The sequence below is a fragment of the Diadema antillarum genome, unplaced genomic scaffold, assembly GCF_040938485.1.
Source record: "Diadema antillarum isolate AM-2024a unplaced genomic scaffold, OU_Dant_1.0 seq00000989_RagTag, whole genome shotgun sequence".
Lineage (NCBI taxonomy): Eukaryota > Metazoa > Echinodermata > Echinoidea > Diadematoida > Diadematidae > Diadema > Diadema antillarum.
The window spans coordinates 358637-377500 of NW_027271829.1; the positions used below are offsets into that span (position 1 = coordinate 358637).

An 18864-nucleotide genomic window follows, 5' to 3' on the forward strand; every position below is an offset into this window, starting at 1 on the left:
TTCACTTTGAAATCTGCAGTTATTTCAACATTTACAGAGCATAAAGTTAGAGACACTTGACAAAATGTTCGTATGTGTAGTAGAAATCAACAATGAAGATCGCCTTTTTCTATCTCGCCAGGGAGGGGAGAGATTGGGTCCTATTTATTGTAATGTGATTCAAACCACAAAATCACCAGAATATCGAATAGATTGTAAGACAAAAATGAGATGAACGTATAGATGAATAAAACATCGATACTGTATGGTCGTGAGCGAGAATGTCGGGCAGTTGAATTTGAGACATTATTGCGCTGGCAGTGCGAAACCCGATAGCAGATAGTAAATACAGTACATTGTAAATTCGGTTTGTTTACGAGCTGTCACCAGCAGCACACAGTTCAACCACCTGACCTAAGCAACGATCCACTATGGAGGCCGTATCATTATTCTTCAAAGTTACTCTTCCTGAATACCTCAAGGCTCTACCCATTCCAGAGACACTTGCCGGACTTTTACAACTCACAGGTAAAGATAACATGTCTGGCCTACAGTCAGATTCGACACCTGCAATTGGTGGTCGCCAACCAAAGTCAAGGAGGTACTGTACTAGGCGAGCCTATATACCTCCTTGCCAAAGCGCACCGCCACCGGCACCAGGGACGCGAAGCCACCTCCCTGCTTTGTATCACCCAGCGAAGATGGGTGGGCGGAGAAGGCAGGAGCCCCTCGCTCTGTGCCCCGTACTCCTCCGGTGATCCGTTGAAAAGACTGAAATTGATTATTGTGTTGGCCACTTGTGGGTTCAGTGAGCTAAATATAGTGCACACCTACTATACATTTCTATTTTCTAAGTGCAGTTGCCACCACCACACAAATGTTTTTATAATCAACGATCAGGAAGTACGTACTGAGTACGTACACGTTCGTTGATGTATAATGTCTATTTTGCATAATGCACAAGCGTACATTTTGCCAGCATTGTTTTCACCGTTTTCGCGGGCATGTGTCCGTTCAGGTTGAGAGAGAATGTAGTAGGGAATTTACTACCTTCTTTCACATGTTGGTGTTTAAGAACCCCTTTGTCCGTTCCAAAGAGATTATACACTGGTCTGTTTGATTCTTCCCTTGTTGCAGCTCTCATCGTTCGCAATAGGACATCTTGCGTAAGGAATAATTATGGTTGGCTGAATAACTCGACCTGCGGGTAACCCGACATTTATTACAAGCCGAACCCTGGACAGCTCGAGCCAATCCAGTGGCTTTAGAGGCTACGTAGTTTTGACATCCTACTCTTTGGTGATATGAGGTTATATGTATGGTATTGTAATTTCTCATAACGTTTGGGCTTCTCTGCGACGCCATTACGGTTAAACTTTGGCCATAAATGTTTTAAGTTTATTCGTTCCTTGTTATTTTTTTTCACCTCTCTTCCAAGTCCCATGTCACTGCGACTAAGGGGTGGGGGGGGGGTGGGGGTGGGGGGTGGGGGAGGGGGTAGCTAGACAGAAGATCTGTCCGTCCGGCGCCGGAGGAGTCTTTTATTTATTCATTCATTTTTTATTTTTTTTTACGTTATCGCTCTCCTCCGGAGGGGATCCGTCAAGTCTCCGCGGAACATTTCCCCGACGACCATATACACAGACCGATCTTTCGGGCAAGAGGGGGGGGGGGGGGGGAACAAACAAAATTAAAGACTATAAATTTCCACTTTTGTCCACAATTTTGTAGATTCGTTTTAGATGCCAGCTTATCCTAACTATGATGATCACAGTGGGTGGTTGATTGGTCCTAAAAGAAATGCTCGGGGAAAAACAAAACAAAACAGAGTTTTATGGCATATAACACAGTGCCACTCGGGGACTTCAGAGTGATTCCTTGAATACCCCCTTGCATACAGTATGATTGTGTACGGGGGTATGAAAAAATCGCTCCCCCCCCCCCCCCCCCTTTTGCTGCCACTTCGTGGTTTCATCAGTCGCCCTCCCCCCACCCCCTCCCCCGTTCCGCCGGCCCTTTTATTGAATGTAGGCATATAATGCTATGTATACGATGGTCCATTCAAAATAACAACAGTTAATCAACTTGCCTTAATTCAGGTATTCTGGTGGCACTTCTCATGTTAAAAATGAATGTCCACATTTCGATTTCCATTTTATTATAATTATAGGGCTACTAATTTTATACGCAACATGTCTCTATAAAATACATAATACTGATAGGCCAATAGGCCTTTACAACATTCCACATTGCTCTGTGACCGCTTAGCCAAATTGAATGGGGTTTTCTTCAAAATAGAGCTAAAATGATATAATTATTATAAGACCCTGAAGTAGCATGCGAAAATAAATTTGATTGTATTTTTTTTTTTTGGGGGGGGGGGGGGGGACATGACTGTATACAGTGGTTTTGCCCAGTCGGACATCAAGTGTCATTTTACAATGCTGTATAGAAGACAGTAATTTAGATTGAATTTTGCCTTTAAAAAGCGGAAAATAAACATGTTCAAAAACTTCCCAGCTTGCCCAGGCTCGCTTGCCAATAGACCGGTTCTGTAATGTATCCAGATTTTACACATGCTTCGTTCACATAAGTTGCCCTTATAACAACTTGCCGCAAAGCTGCTATAGGAGACTTGCCCGACCTCAAAGTTGAGCAACACTGGGCCGGATGCATAAACGCTAGCAATTGCTTGTGCTAGCCTTTTACTCGAATCCGTATGCATAAAAACAAGCAATTGCTTGTGAGCAGAAGCTTTTGCTAACAAGCACAAGCAATTGCTTAGAGACCAAGCATTTGCTTAAAAACGTATGCATAAAACATACCTTTTGCTTGTTCGTGCTAGCAATTGCTTACGATTTTCCAAGCTCTGTGAATGAGCTTGAGCTTTTGCTTATCTGAGAGGTTCCCTTTTAAGTATCATTTTCATATTCATGGAAGAAAGACCACACTTGGGAAGGAGTGGTATAAAATCTACAAGAAATTACTCATAAGTAGAGTAAGAAATTTTTCATGTCAACGGGAATGTCCAGTGGTAAGCACGCAAAATGTGGTGAAAAACAGGTAGGATGTCTGACTTCGGTGGAGAGCAAGACGCCTCTCCACGTGCGATCTGGCAGATCCGGGCTACTGTAAGCAGTGATGGGAATCAGCCAGTAATACGTGTGTGTGTGTGTGTGTGTGTGTGTGTGTGTGTGTGTGTGTGTATAGTTGTGTGTGTGCGTCTGTGTGTACATTTATGAGTGTCATTTAATAGCTCTTCTGCTATGTCAGGAAATGTTTCTGCACACACATGCCCTTTCAAATACATGCTGCCACACTCGCCTTTGTTCTTGTGTTCGCACAGGCGTGACGTCCCTTTTGTTGAAAACGCAAGCAATTGCTTGTGCGGGACAAGCAAAAGGTATAAGCACTAGCAAAAGGTTATGCATATGGATTTGAGCAATTGCTTGAGCTAGCCCTTTTGCTAGACGAGCTTGTGCTTTTGCTTGAAGCAATTGCTTTCAAGCAATTGCTTGTTTATGCATTCGGCCCACTGTCTTGTAGGCGAAGTCTACCCGGCATGAATTTTCCTAGGGGTTTAATGGAAGGGAGCATTGAATGAAATGCTTCGTTGCTAAATAGGTTTAAAAGAGATAACCATATAGAGTTTGATAAATCACAGAAACTGTATATTGCTATACCAAGGATGTTTAAAAGTTGGAGTTCTAAGGCTGGCTGTAATAAATCAAACATTAACGTGTTGTTAGTTTTCTATTGATGCACGAAGCGCATTTTGGGTCTTGTGCCTTGGAGTGATCGATGTTCGATGACGCCGTCTTGCTGAGCAATCTGAAGATTCATTTTGAACGTTCACGTAATAAAAAATGTTGACTATATTTTGCTTGTATTCATTAAATGAAGTGAAATCTTTTAATGATAAAGCATGTAAAATAATTAAGTCAATTCCGTCTAGAAATTTTTGCAAAAGTGTAATATCAGGGCTGCATCACGATTGTGAAAGTGCGAGGGCCCCATGTCTTCACCATTATGGGTGCGTTTATCAACTCCCTTTGTCGGCAGAAACATGGTTTTCCAAACAGCTTTCAAGGAATTTTTACGAGTTGATAAACGCAAAGCTGTTTTGAAAGCCCTTTCGGAAAGCCTTTTCGAAAGCCGCAAATTTGTGGCTTTCCAAACAGGTTTCCTAAATAGGTTTTCAGAAACCTGTTTGTAAAAGCCTTTTGAAGTTGATAAACGCAAAGCTGTTTTGAAACGGCTTTGTAGTATTGTACTGCAGTTACGAACAATGCACGCCTTATAATTATTATGACCTCTTCTCCTCGGGTCGAATTTCGCAATGCAGCTGTGCAGTGACAGGCCAGTTATCGTATTCGCGAAGAGTGGATAAACGCAACTATTTTGGAAGCCGTTTCTAAAGGGCTTATAGAAACGGCTTTCGAAAGGGCTTTGGAAACGTCTTTTGAAAGCCGTTTAAACAGGGGAAAGTTGATAAACGCAGCCAAAGTCACGTATCATTAAATTTTGGCAAAAAGTAATTACCATCACATACCATCCTTAGAAAGTGGCTGGTGATTATGTAATGTGACACGAATCAAATTACAATATATCTTCCTATCTGAGCGACAGATCCACTTTGGCACATGCTTCATATATTTTCGAGTGGCGGCATCGAGCATGAACTGCGTTCAGACCAAGGAGGTTTTATACATGGAGTTCCAACTGGCTGTAATACTCAAACAGTTGTCAGATTTCTATTGATGTACAAAAGAATTCCACAGGTGCACTTGTGCCTTTGATGATCGATGTTCCAAGCCGCCGTCATGCTGAGCAATCTGAAGATTCATTTTGAACGTTATCATAATGTTGGCCGTATTTTGCTTATTTATTTATCAAATGAAATGAAATTTCACTTAATAATAAAGCATGTAAAACAAAAGTCAATTCCGTTCAGAAATTTGCGCAAAAGTGTAAATCAGAGCTGTATTATGTGAAACTGTTGAAAACTGTACCATTCTGGAAAGCTGGTTTTATCACTTTTCGACTTAACTTCCCCAAATGAAAGTAACATGTAGTAATCTTCAAGTATAATTCTTTATTGATAGACATATCAGATTAGTGCCCGCGTATGCCCAGTCGAATAATTTGTCTTCGTATCGGCGGGGCAGATCCTGTTTGGCAGTGACATACTTCAAATATTTTTGAGCGGCGGCTTCGAACATAGATCAAAGGGAATAACTCTGTTGTGACTCCATCTCTTCAACCTCCTTGGTTCAAACCAAGGAGGTTCGAGAAATGGAGTCACAACAGTCTTATTCGCTTTGATCCCATGCTCGAAGCCGCCACTCAAAAATATTTGAGGTATGTGTCAAACTGGATCTGCCGCTCAGATGCGAAGACAATTGACTTGTGTCTCATTGCGTAATAACCAGCCACTTTCCAAGGAAGATAATTATGTCTTTGTGATGGTAATTACTTTTCGCTATCCCTGCTTACTAATGATGGGCGGTAGACAATGGTAAAGGCACGGGGGTGCGCGAAATTGCTCAAATATTGCTGAAATAGATATCAAAATTACTCGACTGTACTTGTCTGTACGCTAATCTGACGTATTAATTTATAAAGAACTATACTTTTTTTTATCTTTCATTTTTTTTTATTTCCATCCTTTCACAAAAACAATAATAATCATTGTACATAATTATACATACCAAAAACCAAAAACAGACAAAAAAGAGGGAAAATTAGCAGATGCACACAAGCTTGTGCTTATTTAAATTTCGCATAGATAACATATTGAATTATGCTATCAATATCTCATGCAATCACTGTATACCACAGAAAAGTAACGGCCAGAATGTCATATCAAGGAGGCATGCAGATTTATCCACTTCCTTTCAAATTTACTTAGTTGTCTATTTTGAAAACCAATTTGCCTCTCAGTCATATATATAATTTTTAGCTTTGACCAGAACAGTTCAAATGTTGGCAAAATACCCAAATGTCTACATACATATATCATCTGTTTGGCTATAACTATACAGTGATTCAAAAGGGGCCTATGCTGGCTTCCACCAAATACACCGAACAAGATCTCTTCTTCCTTCAATTGTAGATTTATGTCAAACTTTGTATGCCACCATTTCAAAAACTCTTCCCAAAAATCACATGCATGTTGACATTCAGCGAATATATGTTCTGGCGTTTCCTCCACTTGCTTACAAAAGTACACAATTCAGAGTCAACAATTTTTATTTTGTGTAATCTTTTGTTCAAAAGAAGTGCTCTTGTATTAATTTTATACTGAAATTATAATGTTCTGCTCTTAGTATCAACTAAACACACAAAAGGCATTTTGTATATAAGCTTCCAAGTAATATCATCTATCGCATATTTATTACTCCAGTAGATTTCCGATGTTGGAGTCTCAAAATGTTTGCCTTTCAAAATACAATTAATAATCTGCGTTGTTAGCTTCTCAAAGTCTACTTCATTGCCCTTAAAAACACAACTGAGTTTTAAGGCTGGTATTGTTTCCCGATTGGAAAGGCATCTCAACTTCAATTCTTTTGGAATAGCAGAAACAATCGAGCACCATTTCAAATACATTTGCTTTTCAACTCCCCTCCTCACCCATGTGTTGAAATCTATCAATCTGCCTTCTCCATCAAACAGATCTGAAATATACCATAAACCGCAGCCCTAAAAAATTCTGCAAAAAACACCGTTCTACCATTTACTCTAACATATTCATTATTCCATACAGTAATCTCAATAATCTTGTCTTCCGATATGGAACAGATGATATTAAATTTTGAGAAATGTTTAGTAGATGTGAAAGTTATACTTAATGTTTGGAGAAAAAGGAATTTGAGTTTGATAGGGAAAATACAAATAGTAAAAACATTTGCTATATCAAAATTTGTTTATTGTGGGTCCGTTTTGCCAATACCAAGTCATATACTGAAACAATTAGAGAGTGTTATTAAAGATTTTGTATGGAATGGGAAAAATAGATATGTTAAAAAATGAACAAGGTGGTTTAAATAATGATGCATATCCCTTCATTTTTCAATGCGTTGAAGGTAAAATGGATTTCAAGGTTTTTGAATGAAAGTAGCTCTCTGTGGTCAGTTATCTTTAGATATTTCATGAAGAAATTTGGAGGTCATTTTATTTTATTTTGCAACATGTCCAAAAAGAGTTGTAAAACAATGGGCCAGTGCCCAAGTTTTTACAGGGATACACTGAGTGCCTATTTTGATTTTCGACTTTTAGATTCAAAACATACAGAAAAAAGTGAGATTATAAAGAACTATACTTGAAATTGATCCCATATTAGTTTCATTTGGCGAAATAAGGAGAAAAGTGATAAAACCGGCTTTCCATGAGGGTAAAATCTCAATCACTTTCATAAGATACAGCTCAGATTTACACTTTTGCACATATTTTCGAACGGAATTGAGTTTTGTTTTATATGCTTTATCATTAGGTGAAATTTCATTGCATTACAAACGACATACAAACGAGCAGCATATGCCCGATATTATGTTAGCGTTAAAAAGGAATCTTCAGATTGCTCAGAAAGATGGCGGCTTCAAGCATGGAACATCAAAGGCACAAATGCACCTGTGGAATTCTTTTGTCCATCCATAGAAAACTGACAGCTGATTGAATAACTATTCTATAGTCAGTTGTATAACTCCATCTTTCGAACCTCCCTGGTTAAAACGAAGGCAGTAACTTCCTCCGGTCGGGGAACTTACCACGACCTCTTCCTCCGACCAAGATACTCCTGAGTTTTTTCAGGAGTAGCTCGCTACAGTTTGCCCATGCATGTTTTGTTTCAGTGTAAAAAAAAAAAAAGGAAAAAAAAAACCCTGATGGCGTACATTCAAATCTCATTTGAATATGCAAAAGTCGCATTGTACTTTACTTTGTTTTTATGCAAATGTCATATTTTATATGCTTTCATCGGAAATGGAAAAAAAAATCTATTAAACTCTCTTGGCCATAGGTCATATTGAATAGGCCTGTAATAGCCATCATAAGAAATCTATGTTCGGAATTGCCAAGCGTCATAACAATGTTTTGTTTTATGATTTTTTTTTTCATGTACTTAGTATTTATCTCAGCTGTGTTATACCAGATAATCGTTTCATTTTCATATTGAATATACTGAGATTAATGAAAACGCGAAAATGTTACATGACGTAGGAGAATCAAAAGCGATCTATAGTACAGCGTGTTATGTATCCATCCATGATCAGATCAGTAAGCCTATATAGTAGCTCCTGATCCTGTTAGTTCCTGTTCATAAACTGACAATATTGAACATCCCTTCCATGAAAGCCCATAAAAGCCCGCTCTCTTCTAGACAGAAAAACTTCGATTTTTACGGTTCTCATCAGGGATTCCGTGAAGCTTTTTATTTCTGTTTTTCGCGTAACATATCTTTGATGATAAAACAGACTACGGGTTCTTTCTAACGTTAGCTCTCTTCTCGATAGGCAAGTGCACGAGATCAATACCAATAAGGCATACCGAAATGCAAAGTTTATTGCACATCAATCAGCTCAGGCAGTAAAATGAGTTCAAAGCATAAATAAAAGTGCTCTTAGGGGCATGTACATACCAGTAATATTACTGCTAGTCATACTGTATGTACAAGTATCATAAATTTACGAGTAGTGTATTGATCTCTGCGGTTCAAAGGTATTCGTATACGAATGATGCACAGGATAGAGTGCGTTAGTGGAGGCGTATAGCGCACTCGAGGGTATTTACATTGTGAAACATGCACCAGGCGAAGCCGAGTGCATGTTGCACTACATTGTAAATACCCGAGAGTGAGCTGCATCTCCACTAACGCCACGAAATAATCCTGTGCATCATTTGTATACGAATACCTTTGAACCGCAGTGATAAATACTCGTAAAATTATGATACTTGTACATAGCTACTGGATGATTACACCGCACTTATATTGTCACACCACTGTTTACACCAAAGAGTTTAGAAACGCACGCAGTGCGTTGGCTTAGAACTACAATTACACAAAGCTGTGTCATCATGCATATATTATATGCACGTTAACATCTACACATTCGTATGTACAAGTGGTGGTGAACGGTTACGCGGCACCGAGAAGGTCCCGAACTGGAAACCTCATTTCAGCTTCATTTCAAATATTACAACAAAACAATTTGTGCATCATGGAAGGTAAGGATTAAAGCTTGCAATGTGAAATCATGATATCGTACTCCTACCAGCAGAATACCCAAACTTCATGCTCCTACGCTAGTCTCTAGTCTAGGGCACGCTGCAGTGGAATAGTGTCAGTGAGCAGCCCGAACCGTTTAACCCTACACAGGCAAAGAACTGTGTAGGGTTGGACTAGACAGAAAGATCCGTCTGTCCTCCGGACTCTTTTGTATTTTGCCATTAACGCCGTCCTCCGTAGACAGACGGAAGGTTGTAGTACCCATTGCTGTGTGGATGTTCTTAACCACTGTCTCTATGGAAAATTGGGTGAGGTACCTCACCCTTCTCGATTGCGTCTAATTCACGGCCCTAGGTCGGCAAATTTAAACTTGAATAGTTAAATCAACTATTCAAGAACAGACTACACTCACCAGATTAATGAATAATCCAATATTTCGGTCGAATTTTCAACGCAAAACACACATCAACCAGCCCGTCGCGTCGTCACGTTCAAACTGCAGAAACATACAGTATGAATCTATTAGCCAATCACATGCGAGGTAGTTTCTACGTGTTTTTTTTACTTAATAAAGTACCTCGCATGTGATTGGTTTACAGATTCAAAATGGCGACTTACAGCTAGCGAACGGCGATGTTGCGATATGGATAAAATTTCTGCATTATAACCGCGTTACTGTGAGTATTTCGATTGCAAAATGTGAGAAATTAACCCCAAATATTGCTGCATAATGTGTCATATCATGTCAAACTTGTTTGAATGTAAAAAAGCTGCCTGTAATTTGGTTTATCGTAACGTTTTATCTGTGCGCTACTGCCACACAGTAGCTGGCATCATTGACTTCGGTCTGTATACGGAGGGGATCCGTGAAGCCAGACGCAGTCTCCGCGGAACATTCCCCGACGGACAGATACAGACCGATCTTTCGGTCAAGGGTTGGACCTACTACTCATCGACCGCCTAATGTTTATTTGCTTGATAAGAATATCTAACACGGAAATTCACGTAAAAAACTTGACCTATGTGATTGAGAAAATCCAGCTCTATCAAATGCCGTTGTTCCCTTTTCGATTCGAAGTTTCAGTGCAAAAATATCGCCGACGAACTTGCGTCGAACTTGCGACGAACTTGCGTGCACAATTACCAACCCATTAACATTCAGAGAGGCTGCTCTTCCAGTCATCCGAGTGATGCAGCCTCCTGTTGGGTCACACATGCTCTAAGAAAAGATGCATGTTTTTTTTTTACTAGCACTATGCACCGTCACTTTTATTGTACATTAGTGACATTTAAAATCATCCTGTTCACCATGTCACCTCTCACTGACGCACGACACTTCTACCATCCCGGGATAGTTTCAAGGAACTGCTGAAAGGGATTTCTACTTCAAGGTTCAAGGTTCAAGGTGGCCTCGTTTCAGCTCCCCGCGGTAAATCGCGTTATTAGGATCGACCGCTGTTTTTGCATTGACAATGCACGCAAACCGAGTTGTATTGAACACCGTGTTGTACGAAGCTTTTTAGAAGAAGCCTTTTAGAAACTTCTTCAAGTATACTGTCCAACACCCCTTAGTAGGGGCCAACCGGACAGGGGAAACTTCCATGGACATTACATGGAAACTTCCATAGACATTTCATTGTGCAGTCATTACGATTCGGTGAAAATATTCATTTGAAATGTTGTCCTTGATTAAAAACATTAATGAACAGTCAATTATCGCGTTTTCCCACACCATCCTCATCTTACATTCAAAGCCAATCCATTTTTATGAGCTTTGCGCGCAGAGAAGTGCATACTACGGTAAGTGTGCAGTGCGCGAATTATACGCGGTCGGTTTAAAAGAAGGTGGTTGATATGTAGTACTAGTAGGGCTACCATACAATTACAAGGAGCGCCCCAGGGAGCGTGTTTTTTTTAGACGGCACAGATTGGGGACCCTAACCCTAAACCTAACCCTAACCCTATCTAACCCAACGTGTTTCCCATAGGTTTAATATGCGCCATGCCCCATGCGGTGTCCCAGCCGACCCCCCTCCTCTTCCCCACCCCACGGGCAACATGTTTATCGCGCACTTGTAACAAAGGTTCACGCACTAAGCAAGCATTCGCGCGCTCAGTACGACACACCTATTGGCATCAACAACCATGCATCAGTTTTTCATTCCGTGCGCGGAAGGGGGTGGGGGAGAGGGGAGGGGGGGTCGGCTGAGACACCGCATAATGGCGCTGCCCATGCCAAAAATACACATAGCGCGTCACAGAATCGGTCAATACGCTGCTGCGCCGTGCTCATGCTCTGTGACGACTGTGCATATACTGTACCTCTGCTCTTCTTCTTCTTTCAATAAAGTACTGGCCACCTTGTGGTGTGTCAGAGTACAGTTCGACCTCGATTAACCGGCCTCCTTTTATCTGGAAATCTCTATTATCCGGGCGCGTTCACGCAGTGAAGGACTTTTTTTTCATCCAAAAATTGAGAAAAAACAGTGACTTTAAGTTTAAACTCCATTAAAATTTCTACAAAACTCACACGATTTACAGATTTACCTGCAAATATATTCCCGACAGAACTAACATAAATTCACACCACATTATCATCGTAAAAGTGGCTATCCTGGGTTTTAGGGGTCTAAATTATTTTGGGCTTCGAAAAACGCCCACAATTGTAGAAATGATGGCCAAATCGTGATATTGGTCCCCTCTCGTTCTGCGTGTGGTGTGCGTCTCCACTAAATATGTGCAAAGTCTATGGAGGTTGAAAGAAGTCCCCGGCTGTGACGAAATGAATGGTGGTGAATGGAGTGGTGGACTATTTCACAATATGCCGAAATGATTTCGAAACGTTGCCCACAAATGTACAAATGACAAATTGGTTGATAGATACTTCTTACCCGTATCTACAGCTGTAGCTGTTGGTTAGCACTATATACTAGGGCTGTGCTTCTAGTAGGCTAAGTACCGGTAATGTGTACAAGTACAGTACATGTGTGGGTAGGGTGGGAAGATGTGTATGCATTTCTGTCAATGTGTTGCGGTGTGCTGCATGCCACACCTTTCAGAGCAAGCTACAGGATGTATGTGGGCTTGTTGCGAATAGGGATTTTCCAGCAATTTTCTGCGGGCGGACAAGGATGTTGGCGAGTTTCACACTTGCTTCTTACCTGCTGGAAACGTGATACCTGCTACTAAAGATACTTGTGTGTATTCCGTGTGACCTGCGTGAGAGTTTCGAAACCGATCTGTTTTCAGTTGAATATGAGGGACATACGGGGACTGCGAAATACCTGCGTTACAGCTGCGAAGTAAGTGCGTGAGAGTTGCCTGCAAGGTGCTGCCACTAAGGGCCTCTTACTGGTGTTCTGCATGTACCTCTGCAGGCAAACCCCTTAGGTAAAAACTAAAAAATAATTTTAAAATGGCTCACCCAGAACAAGTTTTAAACATGCTCAAGGCCTTGTCACATCTTGTCTGGGGAAGCCTTGCGGGTTGACCTGCAGAAAAAATTTTTGCTACCTGGAGCTTCCCCCATTTGGCCCGCACTTGACAGAACCTAGCATGTATCTCGCCTGGAGTTGCCCGTAGTTGCCCGGAGGTGCGCATGCAGAACCATTAGGAGGCCCATGGCTGCCGCAAGTCACAGGCAGTTGACCAGCTTGAAGTACGTAGGTTGTCCATGGATCTATACCTGTCCGCAAGGAAGCGTGTGTCATCGGCGGGAATTCTATTGAGCATACAAAACTTGTAGTACTTACTGGCAAGGAATGGTGTCGATTCTGCTAATATATGTTCAGTTTTTTTTTAAGTTGGGAAAAAAAAAGTCATCAGAAAAAAAAAAAATTGAACTCGCTGGATCTATACACATAGGCTACTTCAGCCAAAATATGGGTCAACATAAACGCCCACTGCTGCCCAGGGCTGCAAATATGTGGAAAGGCAATTTTTAGTAAACGTTTTTTGCACAAATCTACCAAAAAAATAAAGTAAAAAAAAAAACAGTATGAATTCCTTTTTGAATATGGGTCTTGATCTCCCAATGTAGATTGGAAGTATGATTCTGTTTAACATGAAAAATAGAAATCTTCTTTTCAATTAATTTAATTTGATACATTAGTGATATGGGTAAAGAGCACTCCCTTTGCATTTCCTCAAAACCCTGTAACTTGACATGCTTTTTTTTTTGTGGGGGGGGGGGGGAGGGGGATGGCCATTATTGCAAATGATACATGTACATATGTACATGTATATATTAATAAGTAGGATAAGATCAGAAATTACCCACCACTTCTTGCACAGGTCAAATTCCTTACAGGATCTCTACGGGAAAATATTCCTGAAGAGATGAAGCAAGTTCCAAAGAGTTTGTACTTTACACACCCTGTTCCCATAAACAGAGGGTTCATGAAAACACTGAGAAAGACCGGAACATGCCAAATAAATGCTTGAATTTCATTAGACCACATGTGACATGCTTGTTGGCAGGCACCATTGAATTGCATTTACTCATTAAAACTTAGGAGTTGTGTGAATTATATAATCTGCCTTACTCTTCCCCAATTTCATACTTGTATCTCTCCAAATATTGCAGGAGCTGACTGGCTGCGCATGGTTCCTCTGATCGGAGCTCTTGGGGCTGTCATTGTTCTAACAGTAGTGCAGATCCGCAGAGGAAAGGGATCCGGAAAAGTCAATGCATCCATTGAGAAAGAAAAGCCAAAAGTTGTGCATTCATTCGACATCGAGGACCTTGGCGACAAAGCCGTTTTCTGCCGCTGCTGGAGATCAAAGAAGGTGAGCTGAGTTTGATGGGCGATGTAGAATTGGTTGATAATCGTCAACACCTTCCCTCCCTCTTTTTACCTCACCTGAGCTGAAGTCTCAAGTGAGCTATTCATCATCCCTCGTATGTCAATTTTATGCATTTTTGGCTTTTTCCAGAAAACCTCAAGACAGATTTTCATAAAAGGTGACAGGTAGCATTTTTAGGGTGATAGAATTTTCAAAGTGCTTTTAAATGGGGAGGGGGGGGGGGGGTTAGATGGGGTGGCCCAAAACCTCCAAATTAAAAGGTCTTTCACAATCTTGTTCACTTGAATCAAAAGGGATGTAGGTTGGTGAGTTAGTGCTATGAGGAAGAACATTTGTACTAGTTTTCAAGTTTTTTTTTGTGGTAGATCTGAGGTGGGGCCCAATTTTAACATTTTCAACCTTTTCTTGAAACAACAGAGATATTTATCGAACTCATCAGGTAGCATACCTAAGTTGATAGGATCTGAATTTGTTCTAAAGGGCACCCCCCACAATTTGTTTACATTTCATCTTGAAAATGCATGGTCAATTTTTACCAAACTTGGCAGGTATTTTGCTAGGATGATAGATTAACACATGTATATTTTTACAAATGGGCACAATGCCCCACAACTTTGGGGGGGGGGGGGGTGGAGGGGCACAGGAACCTCCAAATTACAGAATCTATAAAGAATTGTCCCAACCAGTAAATACAATGTACAGTAGTGAATGTACCAGGGGTAGCCCCCTGGGGTCCAGGACTAAATTGGACGCTCATTTTCACATTTGCTCTTCTTTTGAAAACGCACTGTCAAATTTTGTACAAACTTGGCAGGTATTATTGCCAGTGTGACAAGAGCTTTGTGTGACAAGAGGCAATGCTTTTTATAATATCTCATTTCTTCTCCTGAATTTTCCTCTGAAGCTGCACAAGTGATTGTTAAGTGAATCTTTTCTCTCTTTTTGCAGCACATTTCTTGTCATGGCTCGGAAACTTTTATGTGACCGTGCGTCACAAAACGAACAAAAAGTTGCACACACTGATTTTGTGAGAGGACTGAAAATAGGTGAAATGGGTCAACCTAGCCGATCTTGACTTTTTCATATTTTCTGAAAGAGCAAGTCTTCTTCTACATTATACTAAAATTTGGGATCATAAAACGGGCAGGAAAGTGTGTTTAGCAGTTTATCTTGAACATTTTTTGGTAGAATAGTGTGATTAGGTGTGTCATAGGAATCCCCTTTTCATTTCTTAAAAACCTTGTACACACTCTTCACTTTCAACTCTAATAACTTTTGAAAGGATAATGTTACTGCTTTGAAAGTTGGCATTAATTATGGACAGAATGTGTTGATAAGGCATGCTCAATTTCACTTTAATCTGATAATCCCTTCATTGTTGTTAATCGTGCGGTTTACATCCTGTTTTTTGTCCCATTCATCGCACAGCCAGCACGGCTTGGTAAAGATTAAAGATAATAAAAAGTTTTGGTACCTCAAAAGTGTCCTTGAATTTCCTTGTCTTAGTTTGTGTTTCAGGTTCAAGTACCTTTCATATAAATAACACTGTGAGACTTACTCGCCCCAAAGTGCTCTCATGTCGTAGTAGTAATCATGCAATTAACTGCGATCAGCAGCCCCATACGCATAGCGACCAGCAGTCCCATAGGCATAGCGTAATCGGGCTTCGCATTGTAGCATTCAGGATCATGACAGATTTAGTATCGCAGGGTAAATGTCAACTTAAAATCCCATAAATTCTTCAATTTGAAGACTTACCAATTAACTTGAAGTATTGAAAACAGGCTTCGGGCAACGTTTGGTTCTGCCTATAGTCCCTTTCTGTTCGAATTGATGACTGAATGTGACTCGGTCGACAGGACCTTAGGAGAGCTACATGCAGTACACTGAATACTACGGCCAGTGCATGCGAACACATCACATGCACACAAATTTCAAATCCATGAACGGATAAGATGTTTGTGTGCGCATGCGCTGGCCATGGTATCCAATGTATGTAGCTCTCCCAAGGTCCTCTCGACCGAGTCACATTCAGTCATCAATTCGAACAGAAAGGGACTATTGGCAGAACCAAACGTTGTTCGAAGCCTGTTTTCAATACTTCAACTTAATTGGTAAGTCTTCAAATCGAAGAAATTTTTGGATTATAAGTTGACATTTACCCGCGATACTAATTCTGTCATGATCCTGAATGCTACAATGCGAAGCCCCATTACGCTATGCGTATGGGGCTGCTGGTCGCAGTTAGCTATGCGTACAATGGGCTGATCGCAGTCAGTGGTTTCGTACAATATTTATCGACGCTGGACAGCGTCGGCTCTGGTACGAAACCATTATTGCATGATTACCAAGACATGAGAGCACTTTGGGGCGAGTAATTCTCACAGACAACATACTTTAACCTGAAACACAAACCAAGACAAGGAAATTCAGGGAAGCTTTTGAGGTACCAAAACTTTTTATTATCTTTAAGCTCTTGAATAGACACTGTACTTCAGAGCCTCTTTTCTCAGTTCACACTTTTCCCGAGTGTGTACTTTCTTTCCAGTATTTAGATAGGTTAGGAGAGTCCATTTGATTTGAGTTATACCCGTACATCATTTTAAAGCTTAAAGTCTGCTCTTTTAGAATATGCTCTTAACTAAAATTTCATGTCTGGCGACTTTCTGTTTGTTATGTGATGCAGGGTCACATATAATGCTGAATGTACTAAAGACGACTAAGTTGGAAAACAAATACTATGAATGGAAAAAAATGTAAATGTGATTTCAATTTAAGGATTGACAGTGGCCTATGACATTTTTCTAAGAAATTTTGCCATCTTGAAAGGATCTTTCAAAGCATCTTCATTATTTCAAGTCAGGTTGTTGTAATGTTTATAACATTAGTTATAGTGTTAGGAAACAGGTAATAATAATAATAATATGAACACTTGTAATGCACCAGTATCCATCATGAAAAGATGCTCATGGCGCAAGAAAGAGAGGCAGAGAGAAAAAACCAGTGAAAAGGAGGTATGAGAAAAGGAATAAAGGAAATGTTTACAAAAAAGCTTGTCTAAATAGCCAAGTTTTAAGTGAGCTCTTAAATTCACTAAGAGAGGACAGATTGCGAATGTTATGTGGGAGTCTATTCCATAGGAATGTCAATGCAAAATCATATCACAGTCATGTTTGAATGTACACATGGCTCCAGTAAGGATTTCCCATCATGAGGAGAATTGTCAAAGAAACTACATAGTAGTAACTGATTATGATGACAATTTACAGTGCACATGTCATCTCCTTAGGCCACTGAACTACAGAATTACAGTCAAGATTTGAGTTACTCTCAAATTCAATTTTATTATGCTATAGTGTTTCCATGTGAGATGGCTAGATCCAATGTTACCCTCACAGATGATGCACAACCACAAATGGATTATGTTGCATGTTCAGTAGATTGACAATCCACAGTGGAAAGCTGACTGATGAGAAATTGCATGATGTCTTCATACACTCTATGTACATCTTCATACTACACGTACATACTGCATCTACATACATGTGTGTATGTCTTCATACTGCCTGTTGATATGACATTCATCTCCATTGTAATTTTATACAGTTCCCATACTGTGATGGCTCTCACGGTATTCACAACACTCTCACTGGAGACAATGTCGGACCCCTGGTCCTCTCGAAGAAGAGTGCAGCGTCTTCATAAAACCTGACACAGCAAGCTGAAACTTCCCATCCCAGAGTGTACTCATGCCTCTGAAATTTTGATTAAAATCTTTAAGGGCTAAAGTAATTAGATGTGTGAGATTTATAAAAACACTTCGTGCACAGACAAATACAGAGTACATTGTACATGTATGTACTGTAAGACAGGTGTTTAATTGTGTGAGATCATTGTCACTTGCATTATTTTCAGGATAAACTGTTAATGACCAGAATCTGAACACACCCCATTTACTTGATGAAGACTGGTCCCAAATACTTTGGCAGGTGTCTTTTGGAATCTTGTATTGTAGCAAAATCATCTCGTCCTGAACGGATGAAATCATGTTCATACTGTGTTGGGGTTTTTTTTTATTACACATGAGGCATCTTTTCTGTTTGAACAGACATCTGAATCTCATTGTAGACCAACTTGCCCTTTCTAGAGGTTTGATGTGACTTTTTTTTTTAAAGGGGAAAATAGTTATGGTGATTATGAGGTGCAAAACTTTTATTCTAAATGCAATAATCAAGTTTTTATTTCATCTGGTGCAGGGGATATATTAATGTCTTTGATAAGGATGCACAAAGAATTATTATGCATTATACACAACATTGTATTTATATGTGTTTCAGACGTGTGTTGTGTATAACAAAGAAATTTCGTATGATTTTCCTTTTTAAAAGGTTTCTGATAATAAGCCCATAAATGTATGTGTGTATGTCTCTCTTGCTTCAATTTCAGCTTAGACTGTGGTGGAAATTATGTATCATGCATTTGGTTGACTGGCACTGAAATCCATTGCCATAAAATTAGATTTTCTGAAGGAAATCTAAGTTTGCAATTTAATTGCCTACATGTAGCATGCACAAAATTCATTGCTGATATACCGGTATCTTATTGATACTTGGGAAAGAAGCACATGGATTTGCTATAACCATATACATTGTAATCATTGAACAGAGTTGGAACATGAGGTAAATCAAACAAAGTTCATATTGAAATTTAATTTTGTTGTGAGATTGCTCATTTGTATGTAATGTATCAAGCAGGAACAGGGATTCCCACGTGGTGTGTTGGTATGTGTATGAATGAGTGTTTATGTTTGCTTTGAAATGATAAAATGGTTGAAAGGCTTTATTCAGTATCATTTT

The 18864-nt window shown here is 40.0% G+C and overlaps 1 protein-coding gene across 2 annotated transcripts; it reads left to right on the plus strand.

The window, feature by feature from the left end:
- Window positions 1–374: 374 nt before the first annotated feature.
- Window positions 375–18719, plus strand: LOC139742246 (CDGSH iron-sulfur domain-containing protein 1-like). Of its 2 annotated transcripts, none has more exons than XM_071652824.1 (3): window positions 375–507; window positions 13788–13990; window positions 17615–18719. In XM_071652824.1, exons 1-3 carry the CDS (start codon window positions 411–413, stop codon window positions 17711–17713), a joined length of 399 nt encoding a protein of 132 aa, XP_071508925.1. In that variant the 5' UTR covers window positions 375–410; the 3' UTR covers window positions 17714–18719. The 2 variants fall into 2 exon arrangements, with proteins under 2 accessions (XP_071508925.1, XP_071508926.1); XM_071652825.1 differs by lacking the exon at window positions 375–507 and adding an exon at window positions 9099–9201.
- The last annotated feature ends 145 nt before the right edge of the window (window positions 18720–18864 follow it).

What these genes read in the sequence shown, in the direction of transcription:
- LOC139742246 (XM_071652824.1), top strand. Translation starts at nt 411, where the DNA reads ATGGAGGCCGTATCATTATTCTTCAAAGTTACTCTTCCTGAATACCTC. An exon ending in CGGACTTTTACAACTCACAG is followed by an intron (nt 508 to 13,787) that starts GTAAAGATAACA and finishes CAAATATTGCAG; the next exon opens with GAGCTGACTGGCTGCGCATG. An exon ending in GCTGCTGGAGATCAAAGAAG is followed by an intron (nt 13,991 to 17,614) that starts GTGAGCTGAGTT and finishes AATTTTATACAG; the next exon opens with TTCCCATACTGTGATGGCTC.